Raw genomic sequence first — 20,964 nt, 5'->3', positions numbered from 1 at the left:
ACAGCACGATTTTCCTGCTTTTCCATTTTTACGAAAACCACAGAGGCGTCTTGTTCAGCGTGCTGTCAAACCTACACTAGCAAGGAGATCGGGCTGAAACTATAGCTACAAGCTATCCAAGGATGGTACTATAGAATGTCACCTCAAGGTAGGCCTAGTGGCGTCATGTCTTGGTTAGGCCGGAAACTTATCAATCCACCCTCGTAAATAGCTGTCAAAGCTGAATACAGAACTAATACCAGCAAATCAATCTGGTCAATAATCCAACGATATACGTATTATTCATATTTCTCCTTCATTAATGTTCAAAGAAGCGAAAATGATAATTACTAAACCCTGTTCAAACCCGATGTGAAATTAATGATAAATTTACGCCGTGGGCGTTTGCAAAGTTCAATCGATATCTAGTGATTGACATCATAATAAATGAAAACTTTGCAAACAATTCGACACAGTTCTGCCCAACTCACAGGCCTGTGCGATAGAATTTGACATGATTTCGAGATAAATTAAAATTTCAATTTTAACTGGTCATTAAAAGGGTAGTCGTATTTACTGACCACTTAGTGGAGGATGTCTGTCAGTTGAAAAAAGCCATTTAATGTGGAAAGTTCCGGACAAGCCGGCAATCAAGAAAAAAACATGCTTTGCTGTTTTCCTTCGCGTCTAAGAGGTTTCGGGAAATTGAGAGAAGAAGTAGCGCTAGATAACAAGTTAGCCTAATGCACTATACAGTTTCCTTGGATAGCTAGTTCTTTTGAAAATTTGTTTTTTTTTTGTGAAGCATAACCTTGTAGCTTACACTATGCTTTTAAATTAAATATTTTGATTCATTTCTGTAGGATTAGATCTTTTCAATCCTCAATTAAAACCAGGAATTTATAGCCTACTACGTGACCCGTTCGAAGGGGAGAAGCGGTCTTAAAAAAAACATGCTTGGTAACAGGGGTGGGAGGTAGCTTAGGTTTTCGTCACATGGTCAATCCTTTAGGGAAATGTAACTCTTTTTAAAGTTATATTTTCAAAACTTTCTATTCCAAACCATATTTACAAATTACTATATGAAAACTAGGTGCAGAGGGGGTTCTTCGCATATACTATGGGTGGTCATCGAGGGGAGAGAAAATTGTATAAAAACAATGGGTCACGTAGGATGGGTACGTTCCCTAAATTTATCTTTGTATCTAAGGCACCGTTACAACTGTTTACAAAACAAAAAGTAGGTACACATTCTGTAAGTATTTCAACTATTTTATTTTGAAAAGCATCTTCCTAAGCAAAGTTTTTGATGTTTTAATTTTAATGCTTGTATTGTGATTAATTCCATTAAAAACATGACAAGATAGGGGCAGCAAATTAGCATGCTTACATCTGCAGATGATTTAACAATGTTAGCAATTAGCAATGAGGAGTTAGCAATAGCCTTCAATAAAATGGAAAATGTGTTGACAAGAGATCATGGTGTGAAAATAAATAAAAGTGAGCTGATATAAAAATAAAACACGAAGAATTAGAAGATTTAGCTGATTTTTGATATACATAGGGAGGCAGAGAAATATTGTAGAGTCGAATCGCATATTTAACAAAAAGAAGTAATTTCTATGTTCGATAAAAGTTAAAAATTTAAAAAGGAAATCGTAGACAATGGTAGACCTAAGTTAGAATACTGTTCACAAATGATTATAGTTTTAGGAAAAAGCTCAGGAGGTGCATGTTCAACCAGTTTTAAGACTGACGACCCTATGATGATTATCGTTCTTAAAGATTATGAAACACTTATCAAAAAATGGTTTATACGGTATACATAACACACACCATTTTATATGTAAATTCACTTTTAGGTGACACATATCCTTCAAAAACCAATTTCACTGTAGACGTTTCCATAAAATTGGTATGCGATGCGCTAGACTTTCAGTTGACCCTATAAAGCAACCAGTAAAATTCAGTAGCTTTACATGGAGATGTCCTAAAATCCCAAGCGTCGAAATCGAGGACAAATTTAACGACGCAATACGACCCTCCGAATCCACATCAGTTATACATTTAAACAGTGTTTCACCACAATTATTAAAACAAAAATTCTATTATTCGATTGGAGAACCACCTTGATAAAAAGGCGGTTAATAAAGAATCATCCTTATACATTTAGACACCCTACATCTACAAACCATTTTTACAAAAATGATTGCAGAGAATTTAATAGATCTCCCGTTTGTAATATCAAATTATCAAAATCCGCATTCATTGTTTTTGTGTGAACACAGCTTAAAGCCAGTGAGGAGGTGGAGCAGACATTTTTCTTTTTTAATAATCCTTCATTAAAAGAGAATAGTAAAATAAAATGGGTGTTACAGGCGAATGATGAGGATGCTGTGGATAGAGGAGGTTAGAAGTGAAGAGGAATTAGAAAGAATAGGAGAACAGAGGACTCTGGAAGTCAATAATAAATAGAGGAGATAGGTTGATAGGACACCTTCTCAGGCTTGAAGGTCTACTCAGAGAAATATTAGAGGCAGAAACGGGAGTTAAGAGGGGTAAAGGTAGAACTAGATTAGATTACTGTTAATCTAGGTCTAATCTAATATCTAGAAATATTAGATATCTAAAATCTAGACGAAGATTAGCTCAGGATAGAAAACAGTGGAGGTGCGTATCCAACCAGTCTTAGGACTGACCACCTTATGATGATGATGATTATTCTGGCGTTATGTAGGTAAATAACATCGAATTTCCCGGTTCTAAAATTGTTACATAATACAATTTTTGATCCAGTCCCCTCCCCTATATCACCTGACGGTCACTCTAATTTTCACTAAATATAATATATTAAAACAATTAACTAGTAAAAAAGAAAAGCGACTAATAGCTTCAACATTATCAGTACTAACTGAATGACATCAAAACATCAATTTAATGTAATTTCCATAAAATTTTCTTGTTTCGAACGCGATCCCTGATACTTCGCAAGCCGCATTAAAATTCAAAACTGAAAACCAAATGGACTTCTGTTGAACTGAACTGAATAAAGCACTAAACCTCTTAAATTCCACATAAAAATATTTAGAAACGTAAAAAACGTTTCAATACGTAGGGTGTCATCCCTAATTAAATGGTATTGCGTTCCGCAAAGAATTTCTCCTATATAAATGATATGGTACCGAAGAGTAAAATCAAACAAAAAGTCCTGGACCTGCAGGATATTCAAGTAAAGCTACATTGATCCACCAATAGCAATTACCTGAGAAAAGGGATTAAATGAAACTACACTTCATACTAACATCGTTTTTTACAGGACCTTTAATAATTGTACACGTAATAACTTCACAAATAACGACAGTGTTGCTTTTATATTCCTTTGTTTTTGGTTTTACAACATGGCTAGCACCATCATCAGTTTCGTTAGTGCGACGAAATGTTTTTAATGCAACCAGCGATCCGATTGAGAAGTATCCTGGTGGATGTCGCACGTGTGATCTTGTCCTAATCAATTTTCTATTCCAGTGCCTCCGAAAGTAAGTCCTTTTTACGCAGAGGAAACTCTGCATGTCGGAGATCGTGCCAGTTTGACATGCACGGTAACGAAAGGAGATCAGCCATTGACGATTTCGTGGCACAAGGACCACCGAGTCCTGGATCCGTCACAAATGGTCGTCATCAAACAGGTGGACCAGTTCACTAGCATATTAGCAATCGAGAGCCTGACACCAGAGCACAACGGGAACTACTCGTGCGTTGTGCGTAACCAGGCTGGCGAGGTATCGCACACGCAGCAGTTGGTCGTCAACGGTAATTCATCGGGTGCGCCGTGTCGCACCCTTTTACCAATTCCTCCTTTCTATCTCTGATATGTTTGTTTCTCTTCTTTCTCTCAGTTCCTCCTATTATTGAGCCCTTTTCCTTCCAAGACGGGCTGTCGGAAGGCATGCGAACTCGCACCGTCTGCGGCGTGAGTTCCGGGGATCCACCACTCGTGGTCTCCTGGCTCAAGGACGGGCAGCCGCTGACACCCGCGCTGGCCGTAAACGTTTCGGCTCTTGACCCCTATTCTAGTCTCCTCAGCATTTCTAGTTTAGACTCGAGACATTCTGGCGATTTCACGTGCGTGGCCAGCAACCCAGCCGCCGAGGTCAGGTACACCGCCAAACTCCAGGTTAAAGGTAACGAAAACCCCTGGTTCCTTCTCAGCCCACCAACACACCCATCCATGCCCTTAATTTTCCGTTATTGCTTTGGCACACGCGTCAACTGGACCCCTAAGGGCAAGGTACTGTTGCACCGTTTTGTTTATTTTCATTGAATTTTTCGTAGACTATTTTGTAGATATTTTTCATTGCATGTTCTGTTTTTTCTTCTTCTTTATCTTCCGTATTTAATGTTTTATATTTCGACGAAACTTGAACTTGCTACAGTAAGTGACTTCAGTTGAAACGTTATCGGGTTACCGTTCATCTTCTATAAGTACATGTAAATCAATAAAATGTTTCGACATTGGTCACTGTAGCAACATGATGTATATGTATGTAATAATTCGTCGGTTGGACTAATGCTGAACTCAAATGAACAAAATAATGAACTTGCCTATCCTTTCGATCTATTTTGCTAAGGATAGGTGCCTGTGACATTAAAGATATTAGAGGCAACAATAAAAGAAATTCTGCTAGACAAAGGAGGTAAATTACTCCAGCTGACATTTGTAGATTTGGACGGAAAGTCCGCTGCCTATTCACACTCACACCGCAATCTGGAAATACTGATTACTTCCTCACAAAGTAATTGCTTCATGCAGCGAAAACCAGTAACTTAGGCACTCATTCCCCCAATATCGTGTAGTGTCGTCGATGTTCTCACTATTCACGGCACCACGTAATCTCTGTCATTTAGAAGTTAAATTTCCTTTCAAACCGCCTTAATGAAGCGATCTATGTTTCAGTTCCGCCGAGGTGGCTGGTCGAACCTGCTGACGTGAGCGTTGAAAGGAATCACAACATCGCGTTACACTGTCAAGCGCAGGGCGTGCCCACACCCACTGTTACATGGAAAAAAGCCACAGGTTCGATTAACAACTTGTTCAGTTGACCATTTTCTCTATAATGGCCTTTTCATCGCATTTTGAACAGCTCAATTCGTGAACGTTTCCACCACATTATCCTTAATTAACCAAAAGAGATATCTTTTTTCTTCGACGTCTGTTATATACCTAATACTACAGGATAATATTTGCATCTCATTACTTTTATTGATGCCCCATACCTACTCTAAAAAACTCCGAAAACTTCTGCTCGACATTTTATTACATTAATTAATTAATTATTCAAACCATCTTAAATCTAAATCGTATTATACTTATACATGTCATAAGCAAGTAGGTATAAGTATCTATAGCAAAATTAGGAAAATAACTGACCAAAACCACATAATCTTCTTTGAAACTTCAAAATTTTTAATCTATCCTCTCTTGGGGGACTAAAGAATAAGATTGTTTAAAAATTGTGAAGGTCTCAAGGTAGGGTGTACTTTTGGCCAATTACATAAAGTGAAGTTTCCTTGGTCGTATTACTACCAAAATTTAAAAGCTGCAATTCACATGCTATGAAAAATTTCATGCTGGAAAAGAGAACAAATATAAATATTAGAGCTTAGGAAAAGAAAGAAGAAAAGATAGTTGTATAAAACACGTTTGTTAAGTTTTTCAACTACTTTCCATTTGCGCTGTTCTTCAGGTAGTAAGTCAGGAGACTACGAGGAAATAAGAGACCAAATTCACACCAAACTACTGGGAAATGGGACCCTTTTGCTTCAACACGTGAAAGAAGACAGGGAAGGATTCTACTTATGCCAAGCAGAAAATGGTATCGGCACTGGCATTGGGAAAGTCATTCAACTACGAGTAAATTGTAAGATTTTCCACATTAACAAGAACTCAATTACAGCTAAACAGTTTCTACATTCAGCGTTAATTAATATATCTAAAATTCTATGCTGTGACATCAAGCAAATTAAGTTTCGCAAACGAACTGAATAGTTTGCCTCCAACTTTTCAGCGTCCCCGTACTTTTCCCAGCCGTCTCGACTAATAACTGTCAAAAAAGGGGACACGGCGACGTTACACTGCGACGTGAACGGCGATAAACCCATTAGCGTAATTTGGTTAAAAGGCGGCAAGAGCGAATTAAATCCATCGAACAACTACCGTGTGCACGTAAAACAGGACGGAACGCCCGATGGCGTTGTGGCACAGCTTCAAATCGCCAATGCTGAAGCTTCGGACAGCGGCTCGTACTTCTGCCAAGCAAGCAACATGTATGGAAGAGACCAGCAATTGGTACAGCTATTAGTTCAAGAGCCTCCTCTTAGTCCTCAACATCTGGAGGCAGCGATGACCACCAGTCGATCGGTCAATCTGAAGTGGCAGCACAGATCCGGAGATTCGAATGAAGTCTTCAAATTTATTGTGGAATATCGTGAAGTTGATAGTAAGTTCTTACAGAATCTTCCATTTTGATTGGCAATTTTCTTTATATCGGATATATGTGTAATACTAAAGGGAATTGGATTTTTTTCTCAGGACCCTGGCATCATATTGAAATATCAGATAATCCGCTACAATATGCTGCCCTTATCGAAAATCTAAAGCCTGCAACTCGTTACATTTTTCGAGTAATCGCAGAAGGTCCAGCAGGAAGAAGTAAACCGAGCGTTGAGCTAGTTATAAGAACGGAATCGCAAAGACCAGCAGGTCCTCCGTTAAACCTCGCTGTCCGACCCATTTCATCCACGGAATTACTAATCACTTGGAATCCTCCCATCAGCGAACTTCGGCATGGAGATATTCAGGGATATAATGTCGGTTTCAGATCTCCAAAGATGCAAGCGTATAATTACACCACAGTTTCGGGAGACGGTGAAGATGGCACTGGAGAATTGTTACTTGGTGGACTGTCTAAATATACCAATTATGCTATTGTGGTACAAGCATTTAATGAAGTCGGACCTGGTCCGCTTACTGAACCAGCTTCATCGCAGACCATGGAAGATGGTACGTTTTTTACCAACGTCCGATTGTGTATGGTGTGTTAGGTTTAAAGTACGTATACATTTTAGTTCCTAGTGCTCCTCCGGAAGATGTCCGATGTGCTGCTCTTACATCTCAATCTCTCCAAATTAGTTGGCAACCACCACCAATCGAACATTGTAACGGTTTGTTAGAAGGGTACAAGTTAACCTACGAACCAGTAGTTGATGATAACTGGAGAGGTATACGACAATCTGTTGGAGTATTTTATTAATTTACTTTTAAAGGTACTTTTAGGAACGGACGATATAGAGACCAGAAAAACTACAGCACTCACTACAGTCATAACAGGTCTCAGGAAGTTCACGAACTACAGTCTACAAGTTCTAGCGTTTACTAAAGTGGGAGATGGTGTTTCAACTGAGACATTTTATTGCAAAACCGAAGAAGATGGTAAAATACAAAACACAAATAATTGAATCAGATTATTATTAATATTTAACCCGTTGTGTGAATCCTCGCTTGTCTTCTAGTGCCTGGTCCTCCGATCGATATCAAAGTGATAGTCAGTTCTCCGCAAGCGCTTCTGATATCCTGGTTACCTCCTCAAGAGCCAAATGGAATTATTACTAAGTACATCTTATATAAACGAAGTGTTGATGGGAGAGACAATGAAAACCAGAGAGAAACAATTTCCAGTAAGCAAACAAGTTACGAGGCGAAAGGTTTGGTGGCCCATACGGAATATCAATTTTGGGTGAGCGCGACTACGAGAATTGGTGAAGGTAGCAGTTCGAAAGTGGTTTCACAGGTTTCGTCAGGACGAGGTTAGAGTCTAACATAATCAATTATAAACTTTAGAAAACTTTGTTGCAAGAAGTAGGTACTTGAACAGTAGAAAGATAATTAACAGTCCTTGTTAAAATCTTAATGTAGATACACCTTGCAATATAAACACCTTGAACCTTTTATCACTTACTAGCGACCAGCCCCAGCTTCGCACGGGTGCAATGCTGATACTAAATATGTATATTTTTGTTTTGTTTAGATTATTATCGAGAAGGGGAAATCTTCAAAAGATACCCCCTGAACACATTAAATATACTACAGAATGTCTTTATATACAACATGCACAGTTTTTTTGTCATTAGATAATAGAAACCGGCCTCTCGGTCGGTACCACCGCAACCGCTATGTCCCTGCATTTTAAATCTGTAATATCTTCGAAAATATTCATTTAAATTACATGCTGTAAAGGGCCATATTGATCTATATTAAATGCACAATGTATTTTAAATACTTAATTGGATAAGGATTAATGCTGTATGGCTTAAAATCGCTTCGTAAGTAAGCCATTATTTCTCATAAAAAGTAAAGAATAAAAATTGTTATTGTGGTTTATCCCTAAGAGATAGACGTATACCATCCTGGACTTTTTTGTAGATCTTTTTAAGATGTACAATACTTTAGTACATTATTCTGATCTATCTCGTAGGGTTCAGCCAGCGTTTTCAATGTAAGCGCAAAAAAAAGTGTTTTACGACATCACACTGCAAACCTCTAAAATTATCGGTGTTTCTCTACTATATAATGCATGTATTATACATATAAACGTTCCTCTTGAATCAGTCTATCTATAAAAAAAAACCGCATCAAAATCCGTTACGTAGTTTTAAAGATCTAAGCATACTTAGGGACAAAGAGCGGGAAGCGACTGTTTTATACTATATAGTGATATTGCACAAATTAGAACAAAAGAGGATGGTATTCAGAACACACACTTGTGGAAACCCAACAATTTATACTACTAATCCTCTTCGTTCCAAAAATATTTTTTGTGATTGCTTTAGTGCCAGCACGGATCTATTCGTTTGGAGGAAAAGCAGTTCGACCGTGGAGAGGTTCAATAGCCCTCCAATGTCTCGCAGTGGGTTCGCCCAGGCGAGAATGGCTTCGGGGCGATCAAATTCTTAAACCCGGTACAAGCCACAAAATAAATTTCTTGGATACTGGGGAACTCATTATAATGAATTTGCAAATATCGGATGCCGGAAATTACACCTGCCAAGTAGATAATGGCCAGGGCTCGGACAGGATTACGTACAATTTAATAGTTCAGATACCACCAGAGGCACCCACCTTATTCGTTACTAGTGCCACCAGCAGTAGCGTTCTGCTTCATTGGAAATGTGGCAATACTGGTGGGGCGCCTGTTAGTGGTTTAATACTCAGTTATAGAAAGGAGCACGGGGACTTGAGTGAAATTAGGCTGTCAAGACATGCTTCAAGTTATGAACTAAAAGTAAGAAATCGAAGTATTAACCCTTACAACGTAAACAACTATCAATTTTATCATTTTTAGGGACTTCTCTGTGGTACCCAGTACCACATTTACTTATCAGCTCTAAATAAAATAGGAAGTTCTCCTCCAAGTTCCGTATTAAAGGCTAGGACTCAAGGCCATCCTCCAGGAGTTCCAGCACCTAGCGCATTCATTTTTCCTAATTCAACTTCCGTTATCCTACGACTGCATATTTGGCCTGACAATGGCTGTCCTATATTATACTTTATATTACAATACAGGAAGACTTCGGAAGCTCAGTGGACTTTGGGTAAGTCACCAAATCAATAAATGCAAAATCCTAATTTAAAAAAATGATTTTTATAGTTTCAAATGCTTTGAAACCTCAACGGCGAACTTCTATTACTGGACTGACTCCGTCAACACGATACGTCGTTAAAGTGGAAGCTCACAATGTAGCAGGGTTTTCAAACGAAGAATTTCATTTTACAACGTTAACTAAGGACGGAGGTATTTCATTATTCCGATGGGTGCACAAATTTTATTATTATCTATGCCTTCCAAATTTCAGATGCTCCGCCTCCGGATTTGATGTTACAAGGGAATGACAATATGCCGTTTTACAGTGATATGAGAATTGTAGTGCCATTGATAATCGCATTAGCCATTATTTTATTTGCTATTGTAGCAGGAATAGTCTGTATGAAATCGCGTACGTTACACTGTATACGATTGTAAGTATGTAGTCGTTATAATGAAAATATTATTATTGTTCCAGGCCAAATTGAAAGTGCCAAAGAACAATTAGATAATGAACAGAATTCTGAAGCTCAAAGGGAACGTTACTACGCAACCATCCACAAAGTTGCATTGCAGGCAGGAGAAAAAATTCCAGGTAAACTATTGTGATAAACTTCAATGCCTGTTTCATACATTTCCCCGATTTTTTTTAGAAACGTCCGAAGATATTTCTCCGTATGCAACATTTCAATTATCTGAACCTAGCACACTGCCGCAAAACACAATGCTACACAGCTTCATGTATCACGAACATGCAATGACTGAAGGGTGCGCTTCCCCACCCCCAGCAACATCATCAGTACATCGAAATTCCCCTTACTATAATGTTGTACGTAACAAATGTTTTGCATATATTTATGACATTTCCTTGTTGACTCTCTCAATCCATTTTTTCGCAGCAAAAATTTCAGAGTTCAAAAGGTCACGGGAAGAGGAGAAGAAAGGCTGACGTAGAGAGCGATGAGTCTGAATCTGATCAAGATCAATTAACATCAAGTAGAACGGAGTCTTCCAATCATTTAGATTTGAAACATAAGCAAAGTAAGTTTCCCTGTTTAATAAATCAATCCAATTACATAAAATATAAGCACATACGATTCAACTTTTTGATACAGATAAATAATAATTTGAACGTAATATCTTTCCAGACTTCGTTTATCACGGTGCTCATTCAAGTACCTCATCAGACATATCACCCATGTCCGAACAAAAATCACTGCCACGCAGAAATCGTTCAAGGTAAATTTTATTATCTATACGAAAATTTTTGAGTGTATATTAATCCACAGGAAATAAGTCCATTTAAATGGAAGCGGTCCTGACAGATCAGTACTGTATGAAAATAAATAAAAGTAAAACTAAAATACTGGTATGCAAGGGAAGAAAAAGTAGGGAAAGAGCGAATATAAAGATAGGAGATAGGAGTCAGATAAGTCAGGATGGAAGGAGTAGTAGGGATATAAAGCAGAGGAAAGCGCAGGGTCGTGTCGCCTTTAATAAAAAGAAGTCACTTCTATGCTCGCGAACGGTTAATTTAGAAATTCAAAAAAGGTTGTTAAAGGTATATGTTTGGAGCACGGCATTGTACGGGTGCGAAACATGGACGGTGGGCGCGGCGGAAAATAAAAAGTTAGAAGCGTTCGAAATGTGGTGTTATAGGCGGATGATGAGGATATCGTGGGTAGAAAGGTTAGAAATGAAGAGGTATTGGAAAGAGTAGGAGAACAGAGAAGTCTATGGAAGTCAATAAAAATAGGCGAGATAGGTTGGTAGGATACCTTCTCAGGCATGAAGGTCTAGTCAGAGACATATTAGAGGCAGAAACAGGAGTTAGGAGGTGTAGAGGTAGACCTAGGTTAGGTTACTGTTCGCAAATAGTTAAGGATGTGGGCTGTTCTAGTTTTAGGGAAATGCGAAGCTTAGCTCAGGATAGGAAAGAGTGGAGGTACGTGTCCAACCAGTCTTAGGACTGACGACCTTATGATGATGAAATGGAAGTTAAAGGATCAATATCATACCTAGCATACCTAGTAATTAGTCCAAAATTAGTTTAAACAAGTTTAACACTATTAAAACTTAGGAGCAAAGACAGTAAAAATTGAGTAGTGGTGTGTCTTATTTCTTGTGGAAATTTATGCTCAAATACACCGGAACCAATTTTCAGGTGGTTGTATCAGGGTAGCACAAAATCGGCAAGACAAATGCTGCCAACGTTATCAGTGGCCGAAACGGCTTTTGCAGAGCGAGAAAGACTATCGCAACCCGAATCGAATACACCAGATCGACCTGAATTGAGTGAGGCCGAGTGCGACATCGACACATTGAAAAAGCTCAAATTAGGTCTACGTTCTTCGTTATGGTCGCGACCCAGCACTACCGGGTCCAATCAGCAGTCAGACTATTCTATAGCCGTTTAAATGTGGTCTTAAATAAATAGACGTAATACATTTCTCGATGGTTGAATAATTGTTAATAATATTATTAAACAAAAACAAAAAAATCAAAATATATTTCAGTTATTTACTATTGAAAATTGAACGTTTGTACAAAAAATAAGAAGACATTTTGTTACTCAAATTTTAATGTTTGGATAAATTTTATAACGACACAATCAAAATATTGTAGGTATAAAATCAAATATTCTTCCAAGAGTTTTACTATGTACCTATTTATCTAGTGATACAGGACCAAATTATATATGTCTGGAATGCTAAATTCAGTTCTCACTACCATTATTGTCAATAAAATGTCATAGTTCAACAATAAATACATTATCGATTATGAATTAACTTTTGTAACCTGATCAAGCAGGACATTGGGCCTAATTTATTAGCATGCCATCCCCAAACCCAGTGAAAGATTAAAAAAACGAATGGAATGTTTGGGTCAGTAAATTAAAATTCATTTTCAATAGACATTTTGAAATAATAATACACAAAAAAAGATACATAATATAGCACCCCAAATAATATAACAACCCGAGTAAAAATTATTCTTTTCAATTTCACTCTACCGAATTACGACCAAAATAGCTCCAAAAGTTTCTCTAAAATATTACCGGAAAAGGTCCGTTTGCAGGACTAAACCGCCGATTGTGTACGAATGGAGTACTGAAACAGTACCCCATTCAGTACAGAAAGAACACGGATACAGTACCGATTGCTTTCCAGAAATCTACTGAAATACCAACGAACGAGAGCGACGCATTTATAATAAAAAAGCGCCGAAACAACATTAAAGGGATACTGAAATTCATATTCATACTGTAATTAATAAATACTAATTAATATTAAATGAACATACGTTATCATAGATGAATATATATATATTTTTTCAAAAATATAATCATCTGTAACTGTTAATATTAATTAATAAAAATTTAAATATCTGATAGATAAATTGATATTAATTAATCAATATTTTCATTTTTATATACGGTACGTTTTGGTGCTGTTTTAAATGATTTTGTATGTGATGTTGTTTTGGTGCTGTTATGGTATGGTTTTTGGCGAGACGCCGTTTGAAGGCTCTTTCGGGTCTTTTAATGTGGTGCTAGTTTGGAGCTATTTTAGACTTTCTAAGGGTAGTATTTTGGCTATAATTTTAGAATTTAAATTTTCGTCTAACTAGTAGGAACTTTTTCAGTTGTAATTTAGGTGAAAGTAATATTTTCATACTATTTCGGCAAGTAATTGTTTTTCTTTTAATCAATTAGATTGAATATTTTAATTTACTATTTTTGATTGAAATTTCACAAAACTTTCCACACAACTTTAAAAAAGGTACTTTATATGCACTTAATTCCCCTACATTTTTATGAATGAATTAAACATGCATAACTAATAAAATAAACTGACGAATAATAGTAAAAACTAAAGACATATCACGCTTTTAAAAGCGCGTGGGTATTATATTGCGCACGCATACTTGCATCAATGAATTACTTAGGTACCTACTTCTTAACATCAAAATAGAAACGAAATTCAATAAATCCTCAATTAAAATTTGCTACAATAAATTTTTATCGCTGTCATCTACCTTAAACATGCTCGATCATGTCGCCAAATACTTCAAGTAATATGAGTATTAGGTTTAGAGCACCTTTCAAAACGTTCAAACGTTAATAACGCCTAAAAATGATATACTTAATTAGGAATAACTTACCATTAAAAATCTAATCTACCCCGTGTCTATCATAACACTACCAGCATTCGAAAAAATATTTAAAAACACTTTCACATATTTACACGCGAACGCGAATAGGACCGACAGACCATCATCTCGTGCGCAATCAGAAATTAAGACCGAACAAGCAGTGAAAGGCATCCGCTTAGCAATGTGCAAACGCTTGTTTGTTTCTCATACATTGAGAAGAGGGGATCATATCACCGCAACAAAAAGTAGAACTACATTTATAACTATCTATAGATATAAAAGAAAGTCGTTTTAGTTACACTATTTATAACACAAGAACGGCTGAACCGATTTGGCTGAAAACTGATACTTTTTATCACGTTCTACGGGAAAAACGTGGTACATATAAACGCAACTGACATGGAATGACAAAACGCAACTGACAGCAAAACGATAAATTTATCAGTCACAACATCAGTCTAGATGTTCATTTGTTAAAAATGGTATAACAAAACGCAACTGACAGATAAACGTAATGTCGTCCACGGTTAAATATGGTGTTTTATTTATAGTCAGATTTACCATAAACTTGGCTTTAATGCCTTTTCATATAAAATTAGTGATATACATACCTATTTCAACATTTTACAAAATTCCACCTCTTAAGGAAGCTGAAAGGGGTTTGTAAAGACTGCATGTTTGTTTTTGGTCCGATTTACTTGAAACTGATTAAAAAATTCAATCTCTGTTGGGTGGGATGAGTGGTGAAGGGGAGTTGCAATGTTTAAATGGAACATATATTATTTGTGGTCAGATTTATTTGAAACTTGTTTTTAATGGTCTCTCATTTAATTTCTGAAAGACCTGTCTCGACATTTTAAAAAATTCAATCTCCAAAAGGGGGAAAGGTGTTGCAATTTTTGTTTGGGACATACTTTATTTGTGTTTGAATTTATTTCAAACTTCGTACATATGCTATTTGATATTATTATTCAAATTAAAATAGGTTGCAACGTTTCCATGGGGTATATTTTATTTGTACTCGGATTTACTCGAAGGTTGCTTCCATTGTAGAAATTAAGGAAATACATGTTTTGGCTATTTATAAAAATCCACCCTTAAGGATGAAATGTTGTTGCTACGTTTGTATTTGATTTAACGTATTAAAATTGCGACATTACATAAAATTAAAACGTTGTAAGGGTGAATTGGGAGTTAAAAGGTTTTATGGAGAAACAATATTAATTTCTGCGAGCGAAGCCGAGGGGAAAAGCTAGTATTAAATAAAAAAAAGAACATTCAGAATTAAAAACATTAATAAGTTCTTCTTATTTATGACCAAAACGATTTCAAAATGTTAAGTAAAGAAAAGCACGACTTTACGTACTAATTGACGCCAAACAAATAGTTTAAAAGCTTACTAAGGCAGCAGTTTTCAAAAAAATCAGTCTATGTATATGATTAAATATAAAAGTATTTTAGATATTTATATCTCAGGCAATGTTTAAAGCTGAAAATAAATAAAAGTGAAACGTCTTCATCCTTCATATTTGTATTTTAAGTATTTTAAGACTAATACAAAAATTACTCTAATTTGTAGTAGTTAATTAATCAGTACACATTGAATCGATAATTTCTTTATATCTTAGGTGGTCTAGATCAGCATGGCACTCGGGAAATCACCGGTTGGATGCCTCGTTTGTCTGCCCTGTTTTAAATATTTCTGTAGTACAATGTACGTACTTTTAAAATACAAAACTTACATTTATTATATATCAAACTATAGGCAGTGTATCGTCATCTAGTGGGGTGATGGCAGCAACAAACATATTTTTCCTCAGTAATTTGAGGCAATCTGTAGTATGTAGTGGTAGAAGTTAACGTTCACATTCATGTATTATCAATTAATAATAGGGTTTTGCAGCTAATTACGTATTTAATGCATTAGATAAAACCTTATTTCTAACCAAGATTGAATATTATATATACAATAAATTATGAGTGCTGTCAGCACATTTCTTATGCTGAAGTGTACGATGTGTTGCATATCTATTTACAAACCATTCATTTAAATTTTAATCACTAATTACTATACATCTATTAAAAAAACCGTAATGGCCGACATCAGTGACAATGCGACAACAATTGAAAAAGAATGATGGCCGACAACTGCAACAATTAAAAAAGAATGATGGCCGACACTACGTCATAGTGAAGTAATAAAAAAGAATGATGGCCGACAACTGCAACAATGAGAAAAGAATGATGGCCGACAACTGCAACAATTAGAAAAGAATGATGGCCGACACTACGTCATAGTGGAGTAATAAAAATGGCCGGGGCAGGGGAAAGAACTAGTTTTTATTAAAAGAAAAACAAAAACTTGTTTTATTGTTATATTTTTTAGGGCAATTAAATTACATCATTAATAGTAATTCCAATATATTGAGCATATAAAATTTTTAGCAAAAGATTCCTTACATACATCCACACATAGCAACAACGATAATAAAATTAAAGCAATAACTGCGTACTTTACGTACGTAATATAACTAAGGACTTATCGTTTTTCAAATAAATAAATCAGGCACAATTATATCACATATTTTTAGAAAATAATCTCTAAGACTGTATTTGCGATAAGAGGATTTCGTGTTTCCTACATTCAACGCCCAATTGTCTCACTACAGACACATATCTACGCTGTTGGTCCACCAATGATTGCAATGAGTAGGTCAATTCGTCTCTTTTGTGTTTCTCTTCAACAAGTTTACTTTCTACTTTACACCTTGACTGTTTAACGCCAGCAACTATATTTTCCAACTGACGTAAGAATTCTTCTTTTGCACTATTTGAAACCAAGGCCCTAAAACAATAATTTGATAAGTAATTTATATTTAATATAATCTTTGGGACAGAAAGGATAGTACAGTAAGCAAAGAATGAGAACATTACATGAGAAAGAAGCATGAAACATGATGACATTTAAAATCAGAAAAGACACATTTTATTTTTATTGTTTCGATAATACTGTTTATTGTTACTTACTCTGGATATGAATCTGATATTGAATTTAATAACGATAATTCATTCTTAATATAAAGCCTCGTGTCTTCTAGAGTGTTATATAAAGTATAATATTGTTTTGTTTCTTTATGTTTCGCTGAAACTAAAGCAAAAATTAATTTTAGATTGAATATATGAGTTAATTGTCTACCTTCATTATAAAGTTCTAAAAATCTCCTTTGGTATTGAGCCAGTTCTGCACTAGTTGGTACCTCATCTAATTTCCTCTGTAAAGCTGCTACCTCGCGATTTTTCTTTGCTAATTTCAATCTCAACTCTTTAAGCTTTTCTTCTTCCATTTGTAATTCTTTGTTTAAATGAGTTGTACCGGAAACTTCTTGTTTTGAGGCTTTAGTTTCTCTGAAAATAAAATAAAAAGCAAGTGACGAAAAGATAAATAATTAACATGACAAAAATTTTGCACTTACTCAATCATATTTTGCAGCCTTACTAATTCTTGTTTGCAGTATTCTCTAAACTGTAGCTCTTGATTTCTTAATTTCTCACCTAAAATGACTAGATCTTCCGTTTCCTTTAATGTCCTAAAAGCAAAAGTTCAATTTTGATTACAACTATGCTGACCTAACATACTCAGGGTTTTCTTGAATGCCAGTTTCCATATCTTTCAAAATTTTCGAGGATTGTTTTTGGTTTTCTAATATTTCTTTCAATTTATTATTAACTTCAATTATTTCATTTTGCAAGTCAGAATGTTTCTTTGTGAGATTGGCATACTCATCTTCTAAAACCTTTTTCTGTTCTTTTAAAGTCAAAATAGCATCTTCCTGTCTAGTCTGAGTTCCTTCAAGCTAAAAAAAACTAAACATAGAAGACAGAATTTTAAAGTAACATAAATTATTTAAATTTACCTTTAGTTCATTTTGAAAGGCAGCATAATGTTTGGCAAGTTCTGTTTTTTGTACATCATTGAATGAGAAATTTTCGGTCACGTCCTAAGGAGATATGATACACTTATTAATAAATAAACACAGTAAGCATAATGACACAAAAAGCATTTAAAAATTAAAAGCAACTCATTAGAATATAACTTACCTCTTGCATTAAAGTCAAATTATTTAAAAGTACTTCAATAGAATGCTAAAAAACAAGAAAACACACACTACACTTAACAATGACAAAAGTAATAACAAATAATATTAAAATACAAATATGCGTTCCTTGGAGCTCAGTAAAATATAAGTAAGCACATATAAAAGGACAAAGCAAAAACTCCAAACAACATCACATAAAACATAAAAAAGAACCTCAGCAATATCTTGCTTTTCCAATGTATTTCCTTCTGTTGATTCTTGGATATTTCCTGCCTCAGTTTTTCCCTGCACTCCATATTCTAATAAAGTTATTAATAATCTGGTATTGAGATCATCTGGCAAAGCATTCTTCCTCTTGTAAATACGACGAGGTCTATAAACTTCCTGAACCTTTTTTATGTTTTCTAATATATCCTTTTTGGGATCCTCTTTTGCACTAGGAAACTCTTTCTCAAATTGATTAACTGCATAAGACCTCACAAAAGCAGCCATTTCTTGCCTGAATTCCATTGACCTTTTTACAAGCCACTAAAACAGTTAAAAAGAAGTGCTTAACACTATCTGTAAGATTTAAAAATATATAGATGTTTACTTGAATAACAGGAAATATGTGTATAAAATCCAATCCTTGAATTTGATGTGGTTCAATTCTATATGGGCACTTCATTTTTTGTAGCACAGCAACTATTTTCTCTGTTAATGCTCTTAAAATAAAACAAAGTGAAGTAATATATCTATTTAATTTGTAAATGTGTCTTACATTTTTTGTCCTATTGTTGAATTCTCTTGAAATAATAAATCAACATCAACATCAATATTACATGACTGAATACACCAAGTCATTCCTCCAACAACCTTATCAAAAGGTGACAATCCCTTTATCCTAGCACGAAAATAACCAGCTGCAACAAGCAGATCAATAATTTCTTGTAGTTTAACTGATTGTTCCTCATCTTCACGAATATCCACCTGCAGTTATTAAATTTAATAATAGTTTCAATAATATTGGATACACTTCATACCTCTGTTTCACTTCCGTCACCTCCTTGTCTTAGGGGCAACTTTATCGCACTTTGAAACTTATTAAACAGATCAGTATTCACCTTGGCCATCATGTTAATAAATTAAACAAATAAAATGAATTAGCCATTTAACTTAAAATACAATATTAAATGAATTTATTAAATAAGTTCAACGACAAACTTTAAATAGCATTCTAACTGTTCTAACCTCAATTGAACCTCAATTGCCAATTCCGTTAGCAATAGAGTAAATACGTTATTTTATAACGTTGTTCTTAATCACCGTATCTTTCCACATTCCAATGGTTTAAGCGTGCTGCTGGATACTATTTCAGTTTCTAATTTGTGAGAATCTCAACTTTCCAACCATAAAGAGTTGAAAAATGATGTGAACATATAAGCATTCTTTAAAATTAAATAACAGATTACACTTTCTAAGAAGTTCCAGGCCTTGTAGAAGATAATAAGATAAAACAAATCTGTGGTCAATGGTCCCAGTGTTCCTGAATCATGACTAAACCCTAATGAACCTTGTAAGCTTGTAACTATTATGTATGCCTTGTTATCTATCTTATAATCTTTTTGTCCCTCATCACAGATAGGTTTAGGATAGTCCTCAACGTCCTGAAATTCTCAACAACATGCCCTCAATGCCAACTCAACTATAAGTTCAACCCACTGTAGATCTGGTGTGTATGAAATATGGATAAACCAAGGGAATGTGGTTGTAAAGGTTGTAGAACATGTTTAGTTTGTGAAAAGTTATATGGTATTATCCCAAAACCTTTTTTCTTTAATTCAACTCAAAAATCTTATGTGTTTTGTCCTTATTGTAACAAACTATGGAAGGGGTGGAATTTGGGGGATATTCAAAAGCATCCCTATCATATAGGCGAACATATTCCTTTTAATGGCATATACATAAAGTTGGATTTTTTAAATAAAGAAGAAGAAGAATTTCTATTAGAAAATATTGATTCTGTAGCATGGGATTCATCACAAAGTGGCAGAAGAAAACAAAATTATGGACCAAAATGTAACTTTAAAAAAAGAAAATTGCAATTGGGCAATTTTAAAGGCTTTCCAAAGTTTTCGCAGCTTGTTCAGGACAAATTTCGGAATATTCCAATATTGGAAGATTTCCGTACCATTGAACAGTGCTCTTTAGAATATGATCCAATCAGGGGAGCATCTATTGACCCACATGTTGATGATTGTTGGATTTGGGGTGAAAGAATTGTTACTGTTAATTTGTTGGCAGATTCAATTCTGACACTAACTCCTAACTTTAAAAATGAACATTATAATTTACATTGTGTGCATAATTATCCCTCAGTATTAACAAATACAGGTGAAAAGAATACAAGTGGTAGCAGTTTTAAATTTAGTGAAGATAGAAACAGCTGGCCTGTTGTAAGAATTCCAATGCCCAGACGTTCATTATTAGTTATGTTTGGAAGTCCTAGATATGATTGGGAACATCAAGTTTTAAGGGAGGATATTACCAGTCGAAGAGTTTGTTTAGCTTACAGGGAATTTACACCATCTTATTTACCTGGAGGAAGTCATTATTCAGAAGGGAGAAAAATAATGGAGATGGCTAAGAACTTTTTCTAGAACACACATAGATAAAATACATTTAATAAACTTTCCTAATTGTGTTGCATTAAAGCGTTTATAAAAGAAATTATTTATTATTATAAATTTAAAATCACTTTATTAAAAGGATAGCACAATTAGTACGTTTCAATCAGCTAAAGTGTATTATTTAGATACAGAGGTGTATGTTGGGTTGCGTACATATAATGAAAACAATTTTGTAATTAGTACTACATAAAAAAGATGTTTCCAGGGAAGGACATTTTAATTCGATCGATTTATCACCCCTAAAATCAGCCGTGTATTTCGTCGAAATCATTGGAGTCGTTTTCTAGGAGATATACCACCGAAATATGAAAGGCTACTAATTTTACTTATAGCTGAGGCTAAGTTGAGGCATTTCTTACTAATAAACAACAAAGAAAATATTTAAATATATTTATTCTAATAAAAATGTTTAAATATTATATATTT

General features: G+C 35.1%; 3 protein-coding genes across 7 annotated transcripts in view; 2 read left to right on the top strand and 1 right to left on the bottom strand.

Moving 5' to 3' along the window:
• The window catches only part of LOC108737726 (Down syndrome cell adhesion molecule-like protein Dscam2), a 106,164-nt gene extending 93,766 nt beyond the window's left edge, over window positions 1-12,398 (top strand). The window contains exons 10-27 of one of the 5 annotated variants that reach the window (XM_018470807.1): window positions 3,505-3,789; window positions 3,876-4,160; window positions 4,934-5,053; window positions 5,724-5,897; window positions 6,045-6,476; window positions 6,569-7,039; window positions 7,105-7,257; window positions 7,313-7,468; window positions 7,549-7,842; window positions 8,866-9,317; window positions 9,378-9,627; window positions 9,684-9,827; window positions 9,889-10,029; window positions 10,096-10,212; window positions 10,271-10,446; window positions 10,517-10,658; window positions 10,766-10,856; window positions 11,782-12,398. In XM_018470807.1, coding sequence (XP_018326309.1) covers window positions 3,505-3,789; window positions 3,876-4,160; window positions 4,934-5,053; window positions 5,724-5,897; window positions 6,045-6,476; window positions 6,569-7,039; window positions 7,105-7,257; window positions 7,313-7,468; window positions 7,549-7,842; window positions 8,866-9,317; window positions 9,378-9,627; window positions 9,684-9,827; window positions 9,889-10,029; window positions 10,096-10,212; window positions 10,271-10,446; window positions 10,517-10,658; window positions 10,766-10,856; window positions 11,782-12,034 — 4,136 coding nt within the window. In that variant the 3' untranslated portion in view covers window positions 12,035-12,398. Of the gene's footprint in view, window positions 1-3,504; window positions 3,790-3,875; window positions 5,054-5,723; window positions 5,898-6,044; window positions 6,477-6,568; window positions 7,040-7,104; window positions 7,258-7,302; window positions 7,469-7,548; window positions 7,843-8,865; window positions 9,318-9,377; window positions 9,628-9,683; window positions 9,828-9,888; window positions 10,030-10,095; window positions 10,213-10,270; window positions 10,447-10,516; window positions 10,659-10,765; window positions 10,857-11,781 lie in introns of those variants that run through there. The other 4 variants (XM_018470804.1, XM_025973359.1, XR_001937893.1 and 1 more) reach the window with 4 other exon arrangements.
• Window positions 12,399-16,133: 3,735 nt separating this feature from the next.
• LOC108737727 (coiled-coil domain-containing protein 93) lies at window positions 16,134-19,094 on the bottom strand. Its single transcript, XM_025973361.1, has 11 exons — window positions 18,892-19,094; window positions 18,630-18,838; window positions 18,462-18,573; window positions 18,083-18,397; window positions 17,871-17,915; window positions 17,687-17,770; window positions 17,409-17,626; window positions 17,246-17,359; window positions 16,969-17,177; window positions 16,800-16,920; window positions 16,134-16,617 (listed from the first exon to the last, which is right to left on the bottom strand). The coding sequence occupies exons 1-11, from the start codon at window positions 18,982-18,984 to the stop codon at window positions 16,374-16,376; spliced, it is 1,764 nt and encodes a 587-aa protein (XP_025829146.1). The 5' UTR covers window positions 18,985-19,094; the 3' UTR covers window positions 16,134-16,373.
• Window positions 19,095-19,164: 70 nt separating this feature from the next.
• On the top strand, window positions 19,165-20,578 carry LOC108737728 (alpha-ketoglutarate-dependent dioxygenase alkB homolog 4). The gene is made up of 2 exons (XM_018470810.2): window positions 19,165-19,424; window positions 19,490-20,578. The coding sequence occupies exon 2, from the start codon at window positions 19,594-19,596 to the stop codon at window positions 20,506-20,508; it is 915 nt and encodes a 304-aa protein (XP_018326312.1). The 5' UTR covers window positions 19,165-19,424; window positions 19,490-19,593; the 3' UTR covers window positions 20,509-20,578.
• Window positions 20,579-20,964: the final 386 nt, after the last annotated feature.

The sequence above is a fragment of the Agrilus planipennis genome, unplaced genomic scaffold (assembly GCF_000699045.2).
Source record: "Agrilus planipennis isolate EAB-ADULT unplaced genomic scaffold, Apla_2.0 scaffold144, whole genome shotgun sequence".
Classification (NCBI taxonomy): domain Eukaryota; kingdom Metazoa; phylum Arthropoda; class Insecta; order Coleoptera; family Buprestidae; genus Agrilus; species Agrilus planipennis.
The sequence above is the reverse complement of the archived record's forward strand: the minus strand, read 5'-3'. Positions and strand labels throughout refer to the sequence as shown.